At 39.4% G+C, this 24137-nt stretch overlaps 1 protein-coding gene across 1 annotated transcript in view; it reads left to right on the top strand.

Annotated features, from left to right (window-relative positions):
- The window catches only part of LOC117993158 (uncharacterized), a 36464-nt gene extending 22150 nt beyond the window's left edge, over positions 1-14314 (top strand). Inside the window, exons 10-21 of the mRNA XM_034980904.2 lie at positions 45-231; positions 775-947; positions 1853-2016; positions 2588-2728; positions 3264-3457; positions 5287-5895; positions 6028-6139; positions 7099-7231; positions 8262-8419; positions 9070-9959; positions 10792-11106; positions 12074-14314. Coding sequence (XP_034836795.1) covers positions 45-231; positions 775-947; positions 1853-2016; positions 2588-2728; positions 3264-3457; positions 5287-5895; positions 6028-6139; positions 7099-7231; positions 8262-8419; positions 9070-9959; positions 10792-11101 — 3071 coding nt within the window. The 3' untranslated portion in view covers positions 11102-11106; positions 12074-14314. The remainder of the gene's footprint in view (positions 1-44; positions 232-774; positions 948-1852; positions 2017-2587; positions 2729-3263; positions 3458-5286; positions 5896-6027; positions 6140-7098; positions 7232-8261; positions 8420-9069; positions 9960-10791; positions 11107-12073) is intronic.
- The last annotated feature ends 9823 nt before the right edge of the window (positions 14315-24137 follow it).

The raw sequence follows: 24137 nt of genomic DNA, 5'->3' as shown, positions 1-24137 counted from the left end.
TTTAATCGTTTTTCAACTCTCCATTTTCAAATCTCCATACCCAGATGATCACTCCCGCGTGTGCGTATCATCGGGTGGTCGTTGTGGAGCGGCAGGGTGCGTGGGCGCAGGGCGCGGCGCGTCGTGCGACTACGTCAACGCCAACTTCATAGACGGCATGCTGCCCGCGCTCAGCGCGCAGGCCACCGCGCGCATCGAGAGGAAGCTGGAGAGGCGCAACAGGCCCAACAGGTGTGTAGGGAAAGAGGGGGAGAGAGAGTGGGTGAGAGTAACATGATGTAGTAGTGAGCTTTAGCAGAAGGCGCAAAACTATTTGACAGTCTACCCAAATTCGGCGCGCAGGCGCGAAGATGAAATTATGGCTATGTTGGGTAATTTATAAGGTGCTTCGTAAATGTAAGACCGTCCATGTTTTACGGGTCTTTTTTCGGAAAAAGATTTTGGCTAATATTTTCCATATTTTTTTTTAAATACTAAAACAAATTTAAGTTCAGTTACACTCAAATCTAAATATATAAAAGAAAAAGGTGACTGACTGACTGACTAATCTATCAACGCACAGCTCAAACTACTGGACGGATTGGGCTGATATTTGGCATGCAGATAGCTATTATGATGTAGGCATCCGCTAAGAAAGGATTTTTTAAAAACTCAACCCCTAGGGGGGTGAAATAGGGGTTCGAAATTTGTGTAGTCCACGCGGACGAAGTCGCGAGCATAAGCTAGTTATAGTATAATTTGTTAGAAAACCAACGCTTGTATTTGTTGTGACAGGCAACCTTCAGTAAAAGCAAGCAAACCTCCTCCCAACTTAGCCGAGGGCATAGAATCTGCTTTCCTGAACATCGAATTTTCTGGAATTGTGGAGTCAGAAGATCAAGCCGAGGACTCGGACAGTGAAAGAAGCGATGACGACTCGGAAATGGATGACGTTTATGTGGATATTAGTAAGTCTTTAGCATACATTCTTATCTCTTTTCTATTTAATCTATCAGTACCCTTATTATCAGTACCCTTATTATAAATGCGAAAGTGTGTTTGGTTTGTTGCTTTATTGGTTTGTCCTTCAATCACGTCGCAACGGTGCAACGGATTGACGTGATTTTTTGCATGGGTATAGATAAAGACCTGGAGAATGACATAGGCTACTTTTTATCCCGGAAAATCAAAGAGTTCCCACGGGATTTTTGAAAAACCTAATTCAACGCGAATGAAGTCGCGGGCATCAGCTAGTCTTAAATATATAAAAGGAAAAGGTGACTGACTGACTGACTCGACTCACTGACTGGTTACTCTATTGAAGGCATTGACTTATAAATTACTTCGTATGGACAGGGCTATTGAACAAACAAAATGGCACCGACTCAGTGCTGCTTTAGCACCAATGCAACCTCAGTGACGTCTGGATTTCAAACGGGTCGTTTATTAGTATCTAAGAGGTGGCGCTGATTTATTTGGTTCCAAAACCGTGAAAAATTTTGTTCGCTTGACCAATCTTGTCATTTATATTGAAATTTTTTCTTACACAAAACATAATTTTTTTCAAACAAGAGTGAATAGGCATCTTTTTTTTGTTACTTATTCAGATACAGTCAAGTAAGTCCTTGACTGAAATCTGACCTGGTGGTAAGTGATGATGTAATCTAAGATTTATTAAACCCATACCCCTTTGGTTTCTACACGGCATCGTACCACACACACACACACACACACCACTTTCCATCAGGTGTGATTGTGGTAAAGTGTACAATGAATAAAAAAATCACAATTCAAGTTTAACTGGAAGATGTTTTTAATTCCTCTGTGTGCAATTTTTTTTGCAATATCTTTGCAATAAAGATTTTATTTCCAGACGGTGTTCCCCGTCAAATAAAACTGGAATGGGCAGTGTGGCGACGGCGCTACATCGCCACGCAAGGGCCCACGCCGGCCACGCTGGACGCCTTCTGGCGGATGATCTGGCAACACCGCGTGCACACTTTGGTCATGATCACCAACCTCGTGGAACGAGGACGGGTAAGACACATTTTTATACGTTTCATCATCATTGGGGCCGATTCTCTTGTACACAATCTCTAAACTAAACTAAATTAACAGGTCTAAATCTAGTGCTATCCTTTTACGCAAGCAACATTATGTAAGGGATAGCAATTGATTTAGACGTGCCATTTTAGTTTAGTTAAGAGATTGTGTACAACAGAATTAGCCACATTGTCAATCCATTCTCTCATAATAAAAACCGGCCAAGTGCGAGTCAGACTCGCGCAACGAGGCTTCCGTACTAAAGTCGTACTTTTTCGACATTTTTCACGATAAATCAAAAACTAATTAGGCATAAAAATAAATTAAAATCTGTTTCAGAATGTACAAATAAAGCCCTTTCATATGATACCCAGTGGCGTGCAGGTCATAGAGGCATAAAATCACTGCTTACCCTAGTAGAACTAGCTCAGTGCTTATTCTTCATTATGACCTGCCAATAAATAAGTACCAACTTAACTGATGATACCCAATGGGGTATTTTCTCGGACTCGGATCGGATGAGTGCGTAACCGCCGTTAAAGGCTCTAAACTTTGGTTGTTTCAGCGAAAATGTGACATGTACTGGCCGGCGGGTGGGCGCGGTAGTTCAGCGGATTTCGGTGGCATACACGTCACTTTACTGTACGAGGACGTCCGCGCCGCCTACACCGTGCGTCATTTGCGCGTACGTGGGAAACCGCAGCCGGTAAGTTATAGTCAAAGTCATATCGGTCCAGTCAATATAGATTACTAGATGATGCCCGCCACTTCGTCCGCGTTGATTTAGCTTTTCAAAAATCCCGTCGGAACTCATTGTTTTTCCGGGATAAAAAGTAACCTATGTCCTTACCCGGGATGAAATATCTGTACTAAATTTCATCAATATCCGTTGAACGGATGGACCGTGAAAGGCTAGCAGACAGACATATACACTTTCGCATTTATAATATTATTAGTATGGATTAGTTATCACTAGCTTATGCTCGCGACTTCATTAGTTTTTTCGAAATTTCGAACCCCTATTTTACACCCTCAAGGGTTGAATTTTCGAAAATCCTTTCTTAGCGGATGTCTACGTCATAATAGCTATCTGCATGCCAAATTTCAGCCCGATCCGTCCAGTAGTTTGAGCTGTGCGTTAATAGATCAGACAGTCAGTCAGTCAGTCGCCTTTTCGTTTTATATATTTAAAGAAGAAGAAGATTAATCTGATCAATCCTGATTTGTTATCATTGTTTCAGATCATAATACCACAGGGTAGCGAATCAAGCAGCGAGTCAAGCACAGCCCCAACGACATCCAACAACGAAGGGCGCCACATCGTGCAGTATCACTACACTGTGTGGCCGGACCACGGCACGCCGCGCCATCCGCTGGCCGTGTTGCCCTTCGTACGCGCCGCGGCCGATCCCGGCACGGTCCTAGTGCACTGCAGGTAACATCATAGTGCCACAGAGTAGCGAATCAAGTAGCAATCATCAACAACGAAGGGCGCCACATCGTGCAGTATCACTACACTGTGTGGCCGGACCACGGCACGCCGCGCCATCCGCTGGCCGTGTTGCCCTTCGTACGCGCCGCGGCCGATCCCGGCACGGTCCTAGTGCACTGCAGGTAACATCATAGTGCCACAGAGTAGCGAATCAAGTAGCAATCATCAACAACGAAGGGCGCCACATCGTGCAGTATCACTACACTGTGTGGCCGGACCACGGCACGCCGCGCCATCCGCTGGCCGTGTTGCCCTTCGTACGCGCCGCGGCCGATCCCGGCACGGTCCTAGTGCACTGCAGGTAACATCATAGTGCCACAGAGTAGCGAATCAAGTAGCAATCATCAACAACGAAGGGCGCCACATCGTGCAGTATCACTACACTGTGTGGCCGGACCACGGCACGCCGCGCCATCCGCTGGCCGTGTTGCCCTTCGTACGCGCCGCGGCCGATCCCGGCACGGTCCTAGTGCACTGCAGGTAACATCATAGTGCCACAGAGTAGCGAATCAAGTAGCAATCATCAACAACGAAGGGCGCCACATCGTGCAGTATCACTACACTGTGTGGCCGGACCACGGCACGCCGCGCCATCCGCTGGCCGTGTTGCCCTTCGTACGCGCCGCGGCCGATCCCGGCACGGTCCTAGTGCACTGCAGGTAACATCATAGTGCCACAGAGTAGCGAATCAAGCAGCAATCATTAAAAACGAAGGGAGCCACATCGTGCAGTATCACTACACTGTGTGTGTTCTTGACCGAGTTCTGGCTGCTGAGATGTTAATTGCTTAAAACACACATAACTCCGAAAAGTTAGAGACGCGTGCCAGGAATCGAACCCGACATCCACCTAGCTGGAATTCAGCCCCCCCAATTGTGTAAGAAAACTATTCTTCGTTATCGTAATCGGTAGCAAATTCTGCCCTTTGATTGGCTGTGAAAAAATATGAACAGCGAATCAACCAATCAAAGGACTTTTTTGCTCTCGATTACGATAACGATGAGTACGTTTTTCTTACACAATCGGGGGGCAGATCTATAAAGGTAGTGCGTAAACAAAAATCTTTTGTGTAGTCTAACGCTTAACGTGCTTGTAAACCATACTTCAGTGAAAGACCGCAGTTATTTGGTAAAAGGGCTTTTGAAAACGTATTTCATACAAAACTAGCTGACCCGCCCCGGCTTCGCTCGGGTGGAACTTCGAGGTGACAATAGAGGTGGGGGTTGAATTTCCAAAAATCCTGGGACACGTATTTCTTCATTTGTGACGGACTACCCAAATACCAATTTTCATGCAATTAACTTGAAAAATGGCGGACTTCATACAAACTTTCATCCCCTATTTCACCCACTTAGAGGTGGAATTTCGAAACACCCTTTCTTAGTGGATACCTACTCTTTACAAAAAACACTCCCTCAAAATTTCATGTCTCTAGGACCAGCGGTTTAGGCTGTGCGTTGATATATAAGTCAGTCAGTCATTCAGTCAGTCAGGACTTTGAATTATATATATAGACTAGCTTATGCTCGTGACTTCGTCCGCGTGGACTACACAAATTTCAAACCCCTATTTCATCCCCTTATTGGTTGAGTTTTCGAAAATCCTTTCTTAGCGGATGCCTACGTCATAATAGCTATCTGCATGCCAAATTTCAGTCCGATCCGTCCAGTAGTTTGAGCTGTGATAGATCAGTCAGTCAGTCAGTTAGTCAGTCACCTTTTCATTTTATATATTTAGATTTACAGTGCTAATAAAAAAACAATTCATTACAGCGCGGGCGTGGGCAGAACGGGCACATACATAGTAATAGACGCACAACTAAACCAGCTAAAATTAACGGGCACATTATCCCCCCTCGGGTTTCTATGTAGGGCCAGAACACAACGAAACCACCTAGTACAAACCGAGGAACAATACGTGTTCGTTCACGACGCACTATTAGAATACGTGCGATCGGGAAACACCGAAGTAGAATTCACGAAGGCAAGAGAATACTTAGCGAAACTCCTAGAACCCATATCGGACGAAGAACTCGCTGTCATGGACTTAAATCCCCCAAAACGTAAAAGCGTAAACGACTTGACCAATGGGAATAGTAGTTCCCATAACGGGAACAATTTAAAAAATGACGTATCGAGTTTAAAATCGGTCAGTCAATCCGTCAGTGAACAGATTGTAGAGAATGGCAGTCAAGCGTCAATAAAGACGGATGAGTTGAACACGGAGAGCAAATCGTCGGATCAGGAGAAGGACGGTTTGGTGAATGGGGGGGAAGATGTGGAAGGGGTGTATGATTTGGCGCCGCGGTCGACGGATACCTACAGCAAGAAGATGCAAGCGTACAATAATATGAATGAACAGGAGAAAGAAGAGATGAGGAGGTGGGTTTTTAATTGAATACAATAGGTTGATAAATTGATTTTCATCATCGAATTGATAGTCTAGTAGTATAATTGAAAGCCAGTAATTTTTTTTTGAGGTATGCAATATTATAACTAGTTATTTACTTTTAGGGTGAATCGAGCGGAGAATTACGCACTGTTAGAAAGAATGAGATCACTTTCCAACAGGCATCAACTGTACCAAGGGCCGCCGCCCGTCAATTTGTTAGAAAAACAGTTTCAGGTAATCTATAAATACATAATATCATAGGATGACGTTAAGAGGAGTTCGGACGATGAGTTGATTGGACTTTGTTAGTCCGTACTAGTGCCAGTAGCTCTATCATTAGAGCTCAGCGTTCAGCATGAAGGTCATAGCTCATGCTATGACCTTTATGCTGAACGCTGATGTCAGTCAAACAGTTTATCCTTTTATATGTATAAGATAATATTACAATACTTATGCATAATATCATAATGTTAGGATATATTTTGTCACGATGCGTTTTGTTAATAATAAAATGTTATTATTATTATTGTACTCCGTAGCTGCGTACCAGGGGTGTTACGGATAATCGCATCTGCAAATGCGGAACATCCGTATTAATTCAGAAATCCGCATCCGCATCAATTAATGCGGAGCTTTTGCGGATGCGGATCTGCAACAAGTAACGACCTGCAAAGAAAGTGGGCGGGGCCAGTGGCGCGTGCCTCGCGCGTGTTTGCTAGTTGATATTTTCGTTCGTTAACTGGCCAATCAAAAAGTGGACAATAGTACCCAACAGGGGTGTTACGGATATTCGTATCCGCATCCGCAAATGTGGATGATGCATTTGCATTAATTCAGACACCTGCTTCCGCGGATGGTGAACTTCTAATAATCCGCATCCACGGATGTCAAAATATGAGAATGTGGTGTGAGTCCACGTACGGGTGACGTTAGCAAAATGTTATTGAAATGATTTTCTGGGATAAAAAGTAGCCTATGTCCTTCCCCGGGATGCAAGCTATATCTGTACCAAATTTCGTCAAAATCGGTTGAACTAATGGGGCCCGTGAACGACTAGCAGACAGACAGACAGACAGACAGGCACACTTTGGCATTTATAATGTATGGATTTATGAAACTTATAGAAAGCACATGACATTATTTCTGCTACATTCAGTGCCACAAAAACGACAGTCGGTAACATTTGATTACAGTTGATAACAAGATCGTGCGTGGAGCCGAGTGTGTGCGCGCGCGCAGTGCACAACGCGGACAAGAACAGGCCCGGCGGTATACTGCCGTCCGACTCCGCCAGAGTCATGTTGGTCCCTAAACCTGGCGTCGAAGGTAATAACACACTTACAGTGCGACAAGGCTCTTTTGGTGCGTGTCCGAAATCTTCTATATATATAAAATTCAAAGTCCTGACTGACTGACATATATATCAAGGCACGGCCTAAACCGCTGGTCCTAAAGACATGAAATTTGGTGGGTCTTGTATGAAATTGGCATTTGGGTTCTCGGTCACAAATGGAGAAATTACGCGTTTCAGGATTTTTGGAAAATTCGCCCATAAAGGTGGTAAAAAAGGGAATGAAAGTTCCTCCCCCCCCCAAAGGAATGAAATGGGGGTTGGAAGGTTATATGTGTTATTCGGTGCTGTTCAGGGTGCGCGTCTTGATGTTATAATATTTGTTGCTAAAAAAATGCCATTTGTTTCCTGTAGGCCACGCGGGCGAAGCCGCGGGCAGAAGCTAGTAGAAACTAACGATGGAACTAAGATGGCGGATCTTGTGAAGTGTCACGCTGTTCCCTTAATGTTGTGTTGCTAAGTAACAAATCTGACATTCACTGTTTTTAGGCTTCCCCTCAAAAGGAAAAAAGAACCCTTACAGGATCACGTTGTCTGTCTGTCTGTCCGTCTGTCCATCTGTGTCTGCCAAGAAAACCTATAGGGTACTTCCCGTTGACCTAGAATCATGAAATTTGGCAGGAAGGTAGGTCTTATAGCAGATATGAGGGGAAAAATCTGAAAACCGTGAATTTGTGGTTACATCACAAGAAAAAAATTAAAATGTGTTCATGAACAAATATTGCTATTTTCAACTTTCAAAGTAATATTACTATACCACGTGGAGTATCATATGAAATGGCTTTACTTGTACATTCTAAAACAGATTTTTATTTATTTTTAGGCATAAAAGTTTTTGGTTTATCGTGCAAAATGTCGATAAAATACGATTGTAGTACGGAACCCTCAGTGCGCGAGTCTGACTCGCACTTGGCCGGTTTTTTTTTAATTCTTTGATCAAAACTGTTGGGAATGTAAGTCTTATACTTAAAATGATGGAAACGCCATAATTTGAGTCTTTTACAGGTAGTGAATATGTAAACGCGTCATGGGTCTGCGGGAGACGACGCATGAGGGAGTACGCAGTGGCTCAGCACCCCGGCGATTCCCCCGAATTGTGGAGGCTATTATGGGATCACACTGCCCAACTTGTATTGCTATTGGCCGATAATCCTACTGACCCTGTGAGTATTACTTATTTACTATAACAGACTAAGAGATGATGTCCGCATGTCCGCGTGGATTTAGGTTTTAAAAAAATCCCCTGGGAACTCTTTGATTTCTGGTATAAAGTCTGTAGTCAGGATGCAAACTCTGTATTAAATTTTGTCAAAATCCGTTTAACGGATGAGCCGTGCAAATCTGACAGACAGACAAACAGACAGAGACACAGAAATTTTGCATTTCCAATAGTATTAGTTTAACCAGATTTCCAATAGTATAAGTTTAGTAAGTATATTTTATAATAAAATTCCACAAGCAATTTTAGACTTGCCTTTACACAAGTTTAAAAAATGTGTTAAAAGTATGCTCCTAAAAAAAGCATATTATACAGACGCAGACTATGTAAACGATAAAAAAAGCTTGGATTTGACTCGCTCCAGCAATGCACGGGGCTGCAATGGCTTGTATAGTACGGTATAATAACATTGTAAATTGAAAAATTAAAAAGAGCAACCGCCGAGTTTCTTGCTGGTTCTTCTCGGTAGGAACGGCATTCCGAACCAGTGGTAAATTAAAACTACCTGACTATTCATAAGCACTTTTAAAAAGTTTACATGAATTAAAAAAACATTCTATTCTATTCTATTCTAACATTCCACTTTCTTTATAGGACTGCGACGTATTCTGGCCCACCGAAGAGGAAAACGAGTTATTCGTAGCCAACTTCCGAGCGAGCTTCGTGTCCAAAGACACATACGTAGCGTACAGGAGATCGGAGCGAAAAACTCAGAGCGAATCTCCCACTGTACCAGAAACGAACGGTTACAGACGGACAGAGGGCAGCGAATGTGCTGACGACGAAAGATTAATACCGGAGAATACTTCCCCAGCTAATGATTCTCCAGAACCGGGATACAGATTTGATAGAACAGAGTTGAGGCTGGAACGCCTCAGTGGCAACAGAGATCTATCCGCCCGAAAGTCAATAGCAAACGGAGATCTATTCTCATCCTTATCCGAAAAGAAAAACGGTCCGAAATCCCCCAGAAGTCCATCGAAAATGTCGCTGAAAAATTTTAAGTTGAGCTCCCCAACAAAGTTCAAGTTCCCCGAATGGGGGTCAAGAACCGCTGGTTCACCCCCCGATACCGCACCGCCCCCACCTCCAATAGCTCCCTCTTTAACCGTTCAAGAGGAAGCAGAATTAAGAAGACCAGTGTATGTCTTTGAAAGGGTCAATAATAATGTTCCAGATGTATCTTCCGATAGGGTCGTAGAAGTTACCAATGTCTCAGTTCATTCGTTACAAGACGATTACCAGTTAAGTGTTAAGTTTATAAAGTGCAGTGGTTGGTTGGACGGTAATACCAGTGAATATACGATGGGTAGGCCGGATGACAATGAGTGTGTGCGAGCGGTGCGGCAAGCTAGCTGTGCGAGCGAGAGGGAAGTGGCTATAAATAGACTGATCGCGCCGTTTGAGGACTCATTCGCGTTGGTCGAGTTCGTGGCTGCGTGTCAGATGGAGTATAAGAATGGACCGGTCGTTGTTGTTGACAAGTAAGTTAAAGCTACTATTTTCTTTAATATCTACTACGTAATATAATAATTGTCTATATTGTTGTTTGTGCAAGCAGAAATAAATAGTTGGGACAAATCATTCTGTCTTCAAGTCAAATCTGAGCAAAGTCAATGTATACTCTGTAGATTTCAGTCTTTACCACTGCTAATTTTTTTATCAAAATAGGAGACAGCTGGAATTAGGCTGATTTAAAATTTAAATGTATTGTTTTTAGGTCTTTTTTTGTCGAACTTTTTGGAAACTAAGTGGTGGTTCTTGCCTCATCCTGCCTTTAAGATCGATTTTTTTATTTTGTTGGCTGTGCAATTCTGATTTAAGATGCGACAGAAGACAGTCACACATAGTTTGCTTATACGAGATGATGCCCGCGACTTCGTCCGCTAGGATTTAGGTTTTTTAAATCCCGTGGGAACTCTTTAATTTTCCGGGATAAAAAGTAAGCTATTTCCTTCCCCAGGATGTAAGCTAACTCTGTACCAAACTTCATCAAAATTGGTCGAACCGTTGGACCGTGAAAAGCTAGCAGACAGACAGACAGACACACTTTCGCATTTATAATATTAGTATGGAGTATGGATTAGTGGTCTGTTTCAAATTAAGATCTTGTGTCCTATGAGTTCGAGCCATCTCATGTTTACCTTGTTAACAGTCCAAGACATCACAACATAATGTCAAATTGCTTTAGGCTTTATGTATGAAGTAATCATGTGCCCTCCTTCAGATGATAATATAAGGCTCTGATAGACAGACGCACAAATTCACCCAAGTAAATTCTGAAACTAATTTCTGAATTAATTTATTTTGCCATAGATATGGTGGCTGGCGAGCGTTAACATTCTGCTCGTTGAGCGCTGCGTGCGGGGGCGTGCGGAACCCTGCCATATCCGAGCCGGGGGCGGAGTTCGCCCCTCCCTGCACCTCCGCCGACCTCTACTGCAGCAGCGCACTCAACGCACACTCCAGATGCGCGCCCAACGCACAAGCGCACAACCACTGCGTGTCGCCGCACGGCAGCGGGAGTTTGTCGGAAGAACCACAGGCACACTCGCCCAAAGCGCTGCTGGCCGCTTACAGCGCGCTAGCGGCGTACGCGCACAAGCTGCCGCGCCCCGACAGCTGAACCAGGTAACTTATTACTGATCTACTGGTTTCTGAGTTAACGAGATAGATAGATAGATAGAAATACTTTATTGCACACAAAAAATATTACATAACTATTACAAAAAACTAAAACTAAAAAATAATTGTATGCAAAGGCGGCCTTATTGCTCACAGCAATCTCTACCAGGCAACCAACGAGGTTCCGCTCGCGTCAAACTTCTCGAACGCTCGCTAATTCAGGGCAATGGCAGAAACAAGGTATTCAGTAACCTTCGCTGCGCTTATTCGTGAACGGATTCATTTTCACCGATACATTTGTTTCGCGCACAAACTGCCGCGCCTCGACATCTGAACCAGGTGATATCTAATCAAATGGATAGTATTTATTTATGAAGTCCCTATTCAAACTTACGCATTAATTGAGTGAATCTTACCTGTGAATTTATTTAATGTTTACCCTTGCGCATGAATCGAGTGAGTGTTTCACGCTTGCGCTTGAACTGAGTGAGTGTTCACGATTGCGCGAGAATTGACTAACATAGACGCTTACGCGTAAAATGAGCGGGCATTTGAGTTCAGTTCTCGTTCAGGCGAGAGAATCGCGGAGATAGTCTCTCCGTGTGACAAAATTCGATATAAACTATCGCCGCGATAGTATCGCCCTGTAGAGATAGGCCCATAGAGTTTGTATCGAATTTTGTGACACAGCGAGACTATCGCCGAGATTCTCTCGTCCGTGAGAGTGACTTGAGCGAGCAATTACACAAAATGAATGAGCGTTCACGCTTACTTGAGAATTTAGTGAGCGCTTACACGTGAAATGAGTGAGTGTTCAGTTCACGCGTGAATTGAGTAAACGTTCACCCTTAGGTGGCACCTTAAAAAAAACTTAATTTTTTACCAATCTGCATTTCCCCGTCCAACTTAGAACTACTAAAAAGTGTATTAAATCTTTTTTTAGCAATTTTTTAACCCTATTTATTGTTTCTAGGTCACTCTCGTCATCACAACCGGAGTCATGGTAAATGGATAAACCATACATTGAATTGTATAAACTGAATACTCAGTGTGTTGTGCGGTCTTATATCACGTTGACGTGATAGACATCATCACATTTCTCTGATCATCACATCACGTTACACATCCACGAAAAACTGTTTGGTGCGAATACCTGATGATTGGTGTTTTATGATTACAGATATTATTGTGATTGCATTTTGCGACGTTTCGTATTACGCAATGGAAATGACATTGAAACTTGGTATTCTTAGACTAGTGAAAGAATATGTATTCAAAGTCGCGCTAATCTTGTTCGGTCTGAAAACGAGGCAAATTGTAATTTCGGTAACGCTGTATTACCGAAAATAGGTATTATACTTTTCACAATGTTCACTGATAGGAAAAGATAGCACTTTTATTAAATTTATAGACTAAGATTAATTGCGCTTAGCTGCAATCAGACCTGGTGGCAAGTGATGATGCAGCCTAAGATGGAGCGCGCTTGCCTAGAAGATGCCTATTCACTCTTGACTTGAAGGTACCCATATTATAATTGGAGGGGAAACCTGATTCTGGAAGGGTGTTCCAAATCTTAGTGGTGCCAATCAGAAATGAGGAGGCAAATCGCTTTGTGCGTATTTACTACTTTGAGATCTGCAGATTTTGTTTAATAATTTCTTCAGCTACTGGACAGGTAACGGGTTACGAGGCGCCATTTTTGAAGCATACTCGGAGGTGTCGTTTTAAACGAATGAAATCTGGGACACTTGTCTTCGAACAAATTCTAATAATTCAACTATACATATCTCACACCCGGCTTTACTCACGTGTTTAGTCGACGCTAGCTCGACTGGTTTCGAACCCATCACGGGTCGACACGTGCGCGGTCTAACTCCCTTTGAAAAAGCACCCCGGATAAGTTCGAAACTAGTCGGGCTAACGTCGACTAAACACGTGAGTAAAGCCGGGTGTGTGAGATATGCACAATAGAAATCACTCACGATAGTTTAAACGCTAAAATAATTCAATTCTTTCAGATCTTATATGACAGTGTAAATAATGTTTTGTATGTTCGGTAATGATCAACGCTCATTGGCGAACATTCGGACCGAACAAGATGTTTGGCGCGACTTATACCGTTACTATATTCGTATGTGTATGTGTACGCTTACAACTTGGTGTTTTTATTTTCTTAAATAAAGGAACTACATCTTTTACGATCATTTGTTACATCTCACTGATTAATAAACGGTCGGACACTGAATTGTCTCTTAGTACTTAAAACATCTAAATAATATTTCTTTACGACTTCGTTCGCGTGGACTACACAATTTCAGACCCCTATTTCACCCCCTTAGGGATTAAATTTTCGAAAATCCTTTCTTAGCGGACGCCTACGCCATAGCTATCTGCAGGCCAAATTCAGCCCGACCCGTCCAGTAGTTTGAGCTGTGTGTTGATAGATCAGTCAGTCAGTCACCTTTTCCTTTTATATATTTAGATTATAATTTACTAATAAATAAAATGACCAAAATTGGTCATGTAATGTTCTTAAGTATTTAAAAGACATTTCAGGATTTAAAAAATCATGAGTACGAATTAATACAAAGAATTTCAGTCGTTGACTACACGAAATATAAGTTTGGTTGCAATATTTTGGTTGCGCTGCCAAATGCTAACTCCACTGTGCATAATCTCTATACCGAACTAAAAGTAGTGCTAACCTTTTCCGCAAAGTACGTTGAGACAAGGATAGCACTAGTTTTAAGGCTGTTTTACGCCAGAGCAACACAATACGACGTTGAGGCATGACGCAAGGTCGCATGTTCCCTCCTTGACTATGATGTCATAGTCAAGGAGGGAAGGTCTCAGGGAGGGTCTCTCTATAGTGCGCACTCTGACTTAGCTTAGGCTCAAGACAGAGTTAAAACGAGACATATGTATATCTCACACAAATCTGTCCTGTTTTAACTGAATCTTAAGTCTGAGCAAAGTCAAAGTGCGCTCTATAGATCTCAGCCTTAATGCATTGTATAAAGGGTGAATGATGACACAAATGTCGTTTGACGTCTGTCGTTGACTATGGATTTCACACACAGATATGTCCAGATTTGCAACTAGCGTGGCCCCCTCAGTCCCTCTCGCTCAAGCAGATTTTCTTACTTGTGAAATGTCATTCCTTCGACACTTCACGTTGTTTGTCAAATACTCGCGTACAAATACATTATGACAAACATAATCAATACATTATGATAAGCATAATCATTTTGCCACGTTCTAACAAGAGCTTAAATGCATTTAGCTATCTCGCTCTAACAGTAAGTGTCACAATAGGGCTAGGTACTTCTAACAGTCCTTATTCTCAGATTTCACAAAACAAAACCTGTTTAGAAGGCAATCTAGGATCCTCCCAACTTTTTCACCCTAAATCGGCTCTGCCGCAGTGTCGTGAGTAGAATACTTTAGGGCCAAAAAAATAATTTTTCCATTAACAGCATGCCACATGGTTGCATAATGGTACTGATTCCGTTGTCTTTCTCTAAACTTAATTTAGAGTTTCTGCATCCTTTTCTTTTTAACAATGCTAAAAAGTGACAGAACATGAACTTTACATTTAAAGACTCTAAATTTTAGTGCACACTACAAATTTAAACAGTAGGCTCGCGACTGTGCGCTAAAATCACTGGTTCTATCATCTAAAAATAAAATTTAATTAAAACTGTCAAACTGCGTCTGTCCTTTTCATATTACATTAGTAAGAAGAGGATGCGAATACTCTAAAATTAGGTTGTGCTCAGAATCAATACCATTGTTGCTCCAGCGTAAAACAGCCTTTAGACTTGCGGTAGAGATTACGTACAATCGAATTAGAACTTTATCTCTGTGTAAGTAAGCTGATTTTGATCGTGTTAATCGTTGTAAATGTTTAAGGATAGAGTCAGGTTATATTGAATGTATAGGACATACGAAGTACGTGCTTAAGGTTTCGTCTATTATGAATATACGGTTGTGTATTACAGTAGCCGTCAAGAAATATTGTACATCGACCCTTAGAATTGAATGAGATTTCGGCTTTGTAGAGCGTTTTCTCTGTCGGTTTCAACGACAGACACTCTCTACCAAACCGCTTTCTCTTTCTCAAGGTCGATGTACTATATTTTCTGCCGAGTACTGTACATGTAAATAGATCTAGAGTACGGGTATCATAGGGGGTTATTACGCTACGCACTTGCCGTCATTATAACTGATGATTATCAAAGTAACTGCTGTGGCTAGTTACTAACTTTGCGATCAGACAAATTCGAGCTATTTTCTTTACGACTTTAATATTGTCATTTTTTTGTACCGATTTCAATCTGCTCCGCATTCTGCCGGACTTCTCTTAAGGGTGCACACTAAAGCGGAGTAGAGTGAAGACGTGTTCAGCTAACCAATCAGGATACACAGGATATAAAATTAAAGCGTCATTTGTCAATAATCACGTGTCCAGCTGACCAATCAGATCACACAGAGGTGATGTAATAAAATTATCTGCCAATGACGTCATTCTCAATAATTTGCTTGTTCTGTTAAATATGTCATCGCTCCCCTCCGCTTTAATGGACGATGGATGGGTACACTTAGGGTGAGATCTATAGAGCTCACTCTGACTTTGCTTAGACTTAAGACAGCTTAAACGAGACAGAGCTATATCTCTCACATAAATCTATCTCGTTTTAACTCAATCTTAAGTCTGAGCAAAGTCAAAGTGCGCTCTATAGATCTCAGCCTAAAAGCTTATGCTTGCACAAGGAGAAACCCATGGTCGAATTAAAAAACAATTATTGTAATTCGTATCGAATAGATAAATCTTTATTCTCTGTTGTTATATCAATCGTATTTAATGTTGATAGTGAATGCATTGCGTAATTGACCCCTTGTATGTTGTCATTTTTCCCGAACAATATCAACCACAATTCCTTGTTTAAAAAACCGCTTTAAAAATATATCTTGATAAGACGTTGGAAACGATTTCTTTTCTATCAGACAGTCTTAATAATAATAGACAGTTGAAACATAATGCATACATTTTGAGATCTCACTAGCCATTTTAGCTCTATGTGTCAACTGTCATCTCAAAAGTACGATTTGAGTCTTTAATAATTTAAAGGTGAACCTTATTATTGACATGACAGTTGATATATTGGCGAGTGAGATCTCAAAATGTACGCACTGTACTGTATTAAAAAAAAAGATAGTGTAACGTATTCGTATAATTCCTACTAAATCAAGTAAAAGGTCCAGTATTTTTATTATAATCTAGTGTTGTAATAATTATTGTATTAATGGTGAAGACTGCTTTTAAGTGGTACGTCAATTATGATGTATTGTTCCGTATGGTGTTTTTTTCGGGCAATTCTTGTGTGAAAAACGCTTGATTTTGGGTTATCTTGGAGCCAAACTATTATCGCCTTTATTATGCAATCGTACACATTATTCGAACAATTGAAGAATCGATTGTCGATTTTTGAAGATTGAAGGTTTTACGAAATAGACCCGCCGCCGGGTTTCATGTGTCATTCATAGTTCCGCGGGTAAAACGTATTTTCGACATGACAATTGAGACAGCAAATATGGTGAGTCCTTTCTTAAAATGTACACACGATAATGTTTTTTATGAATAATTTATTACCTGTAAAATTATGGATGTACAAATTTTTACCTTACGATACTTGTAGGCCATATTAATTATTTTTACGATATTTATATTTTATTTTCACATAGAATTGTCCGTCGTAGGTGTTTGTGCGAAGTGTTCGTTATATGGGAAATATATTGACATGTATATAGAACTCAGATTTACTATCGCTTTTCAGGTTATAATGTTATTTTGGGTCAGTTTTCAACTAACACCTTGGCAAAATATAGAAACCTAAGAAATATTTTTTTGGGCCATAAAAATAAATAAATATAAACCCCTAACAATTTAGACTTCGTATGCTATGACACCGGGTTTGACTCCAAACAATTTAAATATCATTAATTATTCTATTACAACATAACTACTATATAATTACTATAGAAGTTTCTGCATTAAGATTTAGTTAAAAACTGATTCAAAATAGATCTGTGCAATCATAAATATGTATATAAATAAAGTAAATAAAAAATCAGTTGAGCACAAATTTTTATATAATAATGTAATAAAAATAGATGTTTTCATATCACGTACATTTTGCGTAATGGCCGGTAAAGAGTAAGGCTTGGGTCGTACCACTGAAGATATACTATAAATTGAATATACATAATATAAGATTTATATTAATAAAAAGCTTAAATCATTCATATTTATAACCTAAAAGAAATATGCTAACTACATGATTACTAAAAATAGCAGTTCAAAATAAAAATATAAAATAATATATTCGAATAGACTTACAAGTTCTTTTGCACTGTCGAAAGTATGTCCGCTTTAAACTAGTTTATTTGATGAAACAAATAAATCAATCTGATATTTAGTATAGTATATTTAATTATTGCTCAATAAATACTATTTAAACAGTTGTACATAGCCACATTAATAACCAAATTGGTTTAGCAAGCGGTTCTTATTGAAATCTTTAATTAATATTGTTACCCAAAGATATACTCATGTATATCATCGAATGTGGTACGACTCCAGCCTTTAAATTGTTAATATGGAAATGAGCGGACTATGTTTTGTGCGCTGGAAGCTCTTGTATGTGCCATTTTAGGCTTAGTTAAGTATAATCGCGTAGTTAGTTTGAATTCTATTCCGTATACAATATAGATGTTTTTCGCTTAGCAAATTTTTTCTTACCTTTTTATATTCTATACACGTATTCCAAACACTTTAAAGGTTGGCTCGAGGAAGTCGAGCAGTTAGCTAAGAACAATCAATCAATATCATCGTCAACCGATAGTTGTCCATTGCTGGACATAGGTCTCTTGTATCTCTGTCATCCACATTGACTATGATATTTGGTTGATTTATTAAACAATTGCTCAACTGCCTTAATATATATTCTTTGATGGTAAGCCACCATAACTAGCCAACCTGCAGACTTAAATAACGAACGATCGGCTGTTTAATATATAAAAAAACTTCGATAGTAGTTATACATATTGAAAAGTGCGTTAAAATATTAATTTATTATTGACATATTATATTTTAATCAATTAATTACACTGTTGACGGAATTCGTACACTGGTTCTCAAAGAGTTTTGGAAAGTTGCCCACTTTCTGGTAAGAAAGAACTGATATATAACGAACTCGAGGAAAGTGGCAATTAATGTATGAAAGTAATTAAAGCATTATTAATCCCAAAATTACTTACGACAGTTCGGATTTGATCAGACCCAACGCATTGAGTTATGTGTTTTCATCGTGTCTGTAAGAGTCAGCCTTGTCAGTTAAAAATTACAATGGCAATATATTATTTATTAATTTTATTCTAGTGAACACTTGTGTTTAAAATTTTTATACTTTTTTATTTAATTATTAGATTTATCCAATATTTTATTTTTTCAATATTAATTATTTCTTAATTCTAAATAATTAAGATTCACATCACAATTCTTTAGTTTATATGTAAAAAATTGTGTAGCAAAAATAATACTTATTGAAAATGATTTGGGTTACCAAAGATGTTTTATACATTGTATAATTTAGTTCATATCGGTAGAAAATTCAAATTTTCTCTAATTTCTAGATTTTTTTTTCCACTTTTTTCGCCACGATGTGTATAAAATCGTTTGTTGTGCATTTATAATTTATGATAAATTAGGATTAAAAATCAATTGATATAATTATACCTGTCGCTTGAAGATTGTGTTAAGTATTTTACTTTTTTATGAAAAAAATATATGATAAAATAAGACTTATGCTGCGGTAGCTTTAAAAAAACAAACGATGTGAGGATTTTATTCTTATCTATAAAATAAAAACAATATACAAGCCTAACCGGATAAAAATATAATAATTTATTATACTAGCAGACAATATGAAATTAACACATTAACATGAAAAAAAAAATAGACTAACCATACCGATTCGACATTCCAAATTAGTACAAAATCAACCCACTAGTTAAAAAAATACTCATGCAACATTAACTATGTATAATGATCTGATAAATAACTATCTTCACTGTAATATCGAAAGACTTAAACTAATCTTCCCACTATCAAATAAAACGTATCTACATTTTTTTATGGTACGATAGGGTAGCCGGCAAGAAATATTGTACATCGACCTTTAGAATGAGATTTCGGCTTTGTAGAGCAGGGTCTCTGTCACTCATACCTATGTGACGTTTTGTCGGTCAGAGACAATGCTCTACGAAACCGCTATCTCTTTCTACAGTCGATCTATTTGATAATCTGATTGATCTACAGAACTAATCAGATTATTGTTAAAGGACGTGATAATTTTTTCGCGTCTAACAGTAAGCGATTGGTCTGCTAAACACACCTCCGCCCATCTCCGCTCAGGTGTCAAGGTCGTGGTCGCGTACTGCAAAGTCTTAATAGTACCTTATAAGAAATTCCTCAATATAATTGACTGATTCCTCTAGTGGCACAAATTACATGAATAAAACGTCCTTTTACAATAGATTTATTTGTAGTACCTACCTACTTTAGTACACTAACAATTTTACAATAATTATAATTTTTTCCAATGTTAATGAAGCACAACTAATATTGACAACCTATCTACTAAAAAACTAGTGATATTTTTTGTATAGTCCGTACAAAATGAGTTATCACGAGCCATTTAAACTCTGTGTTAACTGTCATGTCAAAAGTACGGGTTTACCTTTAAAATAAGGACTAAAATCGTACTTTTAACATGACATTTGACACATAAAGTTAAAATGGCGCATGAGAACTCATTGTTTACGTATTATACGTAAGTTTTATATTTTTACACCCATATTCCATAGGTTCTCAAATAGTTTAGTATTGCCCAAGCGTGGACGCTAAGGAACTTTATTGATTGACTGCAATATGAAATATTAAACTGGGAAATTAATTAACTAGATACCTACAGTACGCGGCAGAAAGTAATGTATATCGACCTTTAGAAAGAGATAGCAGATTTGTAGGGCGTTGTCCCTGTCGTTGAGACCGACAAAACGTCTTATAGGTATGAGTGACGGAGACAACGCTCTACAAAGCCGAAATGTCATTCTAAAGGTCGATGTACATTACTGTCTGCCGCCTACTGTATTTGAAAATGGAATTAATGTTTATGTTTACAATAAATAAGATATGCAATAGTGTCAGGATAACGTAGTTTTGTACATCTCTAGGTTTTTTTTTTGTTATTTGCATATTATCTTGAACGAGTCATTGCAACGGACAGACATCTAAATGGAAACTTAGGATCGAAAGTTATACTTTAAACAGCAATTTAAGGCTGACTCTCTATTAATCATTTTTACACTTAGTGACAGTACATTAACAAATAAACAACATTTAGTTGCATGTGGTTAGGACATATCCCATTTTCGCATGGTGCATGGGGTTACAGGTTTCATAAACATTCTAAGTTTCGATTTGACTATGTAATAGCAAAAAATTGTGTATTTTAAATATAAAGAATTATGTTTGGTGGTAATACTTATTCCAAAAGGAAATTGCATATCCGACTTAAATTTTCCAGACTTTTCAAATGTAAAAAGTTTCTGTGCTATATCGATTCGGAATTTCCCTACCTTTTCGGAATTGTCTTTACCTGTAATAAATATATGAGTGTACATTTTTTTGTCGCGTCACGACAATCTACACACCACGATATGCAGCAAGGTGTTTCTGCCTTAAGGGGAATTCATTCGTAGTGCGCTCCAAACAAACGTAGTTTGGCTCACATTTCAATTTTCACCAATCAAACTCAATGAAATTATGTAGATATGTTCTAGGAATCTGTGTCTGTGGTTTGCCAGATTTCCGTTAACAAATTTAGTTTTAAAGCTGTTTTTAAGATGTTTTTACGAAATACAGTACCTATTTGACAACTAGTCAAATTAGTAACTTTTTATCAAACGCCAAACGCGCACTTAGTATGCGATATCCTATGAAATACCGGAATGTGACGTTACATCACAATGACGTACTTTTTTAGTTTAATCGATAATTTAAAATGGTTCTTACACTTAAAACTAACGAACGACGTAGATTTTACGTACTTTGGAAGACCATCTATTTAATAATCACTGAGAAATAATTTATTTTTGGTGTAGTCAAATACCCAATTCTCGCAAACCACATGCATCAAATCAGTTCCTTAAAGAATGTCTTAGAAGTTTGCGAATCTCTACGTGTCTACAAAATTTTGCTGAGCGTTATTGTTTAATGTTCAAATGTAATCGTACACGTACTCCAAAGTACGTTTGTATGGAGAGCGCGCTAGGGAAATTTCTCTTAACCCAAAAAAGTCTGTCCTATTGTTTAGTCAACGTGATCGCCTGTAGTGATATCCACTTGTGTTTTACTCTGTGTTCCGTGTACAGATTAATTAATAACTATTATATGATATTATTAAAAAATGTATGTTTAACTTTAAGAAGTCGGAAACATCACGTTCGTCTGTGTAAATCAAAACGAATACCTTATTTATTTCTTATGTAACCGCCTGTATTATTATTTGAAATGTAAAAATATATAAGAAATTATCTACACTGTGGTGTTTTATTCAATGCCTACCTAATTATAAGATATAGTACGTTATAGTATAACCTTTCGCGAAGTATACCTCCATCGTCATCATCATCATCGTCAACCGATAGACTTCCACTGCTGGAGATAATTATATTGTATGGGCTTCACACGCCACGGTCTTACGCTGCCTGAATTTAGTGAGCGGATCCCTGCGACTCGTTTGATATCGTCAGTCCGTCTGTGGGGGTCTTCCAACACTGCGCTTTCCGGTGCGAGGTCGTCTGTCTGTCTTGGGATCCCAACGTCTGTTTTTTATTGATTTATTATTAGTTATGACTACGAACTATGTGCCCTGTCCATTGGCAGCTTTGCAAGCAGCTGCTGAGCTATGTCGGATTCTCTGGTTCTCCTGCGGATCAAGAGATCAAGAGATTTGATCACGTAGAGACGACACAATAGACATAATAGTTGACCACAATCACACCTGATGGAAAGTGATGACTTGTGGCCTAACCCCCGTTCCCACTTGTCGTTTGTCGGGCACGGATTTTAGTCGGATGTTCCAGTGGCAGACTTTTTGACACAAATGGTTTCAGACAAGTGTGAATAGCATGTAAAATGTTCCGCCACTAGAACATCAGATTAAAATCCCCGGGCCCGACAAACGACAAGTGGGAACGGGGGTAAATTTTTTTTTTAAAGAATACTAGACGTGTTAAATGACTAATATTCCCCTTTCCTCTCCAACTAAGCATCAAGCTTGTGCTAGGAGTAGGTACGACAATAGTGCAACGGGCGGGGTTTGAACCGTCGACCTTTCGGTTTTCAGTCCACTCCTTTACCGGTTGAGCTATTGAGGCTTGAAGATGGGATGCGTTTACCTAGAAGATGCCTATTCACTCTAGTTTTAAACTTCTGATTATAATTGGTACGAAAAACAGATCGCGGAAGAGTAGGTAGGTACGTACCTATCTATTCCAACTCTTACATTTTTGTACTGCTTATATTTTGTACTTAGAGCGTTTTGGCTTTATTTGGGTTACATTTTGTACAGTGCAGTTTTTTCTACTCTCGCGACAGTCGCAAGACAAATGAACAAAACGGTTTATTTGTCTTAATTATCGGTGAGCACGAATTTTATACGCCACTAGCTGACTGGGCGAACTTCGTACCGCGTACGCGTAACAGTCGATTCTTTTCAGGATTTTTTTGTAAATTTTTCTCTCCGTAAGAACCATCCTTGTACTTCAAGAAATATTATAAAAAAAAGAATTAGCGAAATCGGTTCAGCTGTTCTCGAGATTTGCGATCAGCTACACAATCAGCGATTCATTCATTCACCAACCTAATATTGATGAAGGTACGAAGTAGGTAATAATTTATTACCCCAACATGTCTACAGTAGAGATTGTCAAAGTTCTTTAATTTGCGAACAATTTTAGGACTTATATAGAGAAGAAGACTTTTATTAGCGTTGCGACATCACCGCGTAGACTCGCTCTAATCAAACTTTGCGAAATTGGCCCAAACTTTGCGTTCGACACAAATACCAGTTTTCACAAAGTCCTCTGTAATATTATGGATTGCGAGCTCAAAACTTTTGCCTATAACTTTGACTACGCAATCCGCTGGTTTAAAGGAAACTTGTTACTAAAAAGACCGGCCAAGTGAGAGTCGGACGCGCTCACGAAGGGTACCATACCACCGTACCGTAAGATATCGCCATTTAAATATGTGATTTGGTAAATAATATTTTTTTTCAAGGCAATCGGGGTATTAGGCAGGGGGACGCCCCGCTCACCTGCACTTCACCCGCGCTCGTCAGCACCGGGTAGCGCGGGGGCTGTCCGGGAGTGTGGTAGATAATCATCTGAAACTTGAACCTAACAGCAGATGGGAACATTCTGTACTTAATTGATGGCCACAACACGCAGCAATGAGGAACAAAAACCTAGTAAAATAAATAATAGTTATGAAATAGTATGTGAAAATATTTACACGCATGACTTTTTCATTCTATACGATATCGGATTCACTACCTTATAATAATAGTCTAAGAGATAATGCTCAGACCTATGACAATGTTTCGACCTACGAAAATATAAGTATTTCGTTGAAAATAAGCAGAACAATGAGACAATCTTAATTTTTTTAGACAGAAAGAGGAGAACAGTTGCCACCAGAGATAAAATAACGTGAGAACGAGTGAGAATGCACTAGTGATGTACCTACTTGTAAGTACGCTAGTGGTATTGTCGATATAGGTGTTATTCCCCACAAGTGTTGCCAGTTCGCCAATTTAGTACTTTTTGTTTACCTGTGATACAATTTTAAAATCTCAGTTAATCAATACATTAGGCAGATTTAATATGGAAGTTAATTTAGGTACCTA

Source organism: Maniola hyperantus, chromosome 23, assembly GCF_902806685.2.
Source record: "Maniola hyperantus chromosome 23, iAphHyp1.2, whole genome shotgun sequence".
Taxonomy (NCBI): Eukaryota; Metazoa; Arthropoda; class Insecta; order Lepidoptera; family Nymphalidae; genus Maniola; species Maniola hyperantus.
Note: the sequence above shows the minus strand (reverse complement) of the source record. Positions and strands in the feature narration are given on the sequence as shown.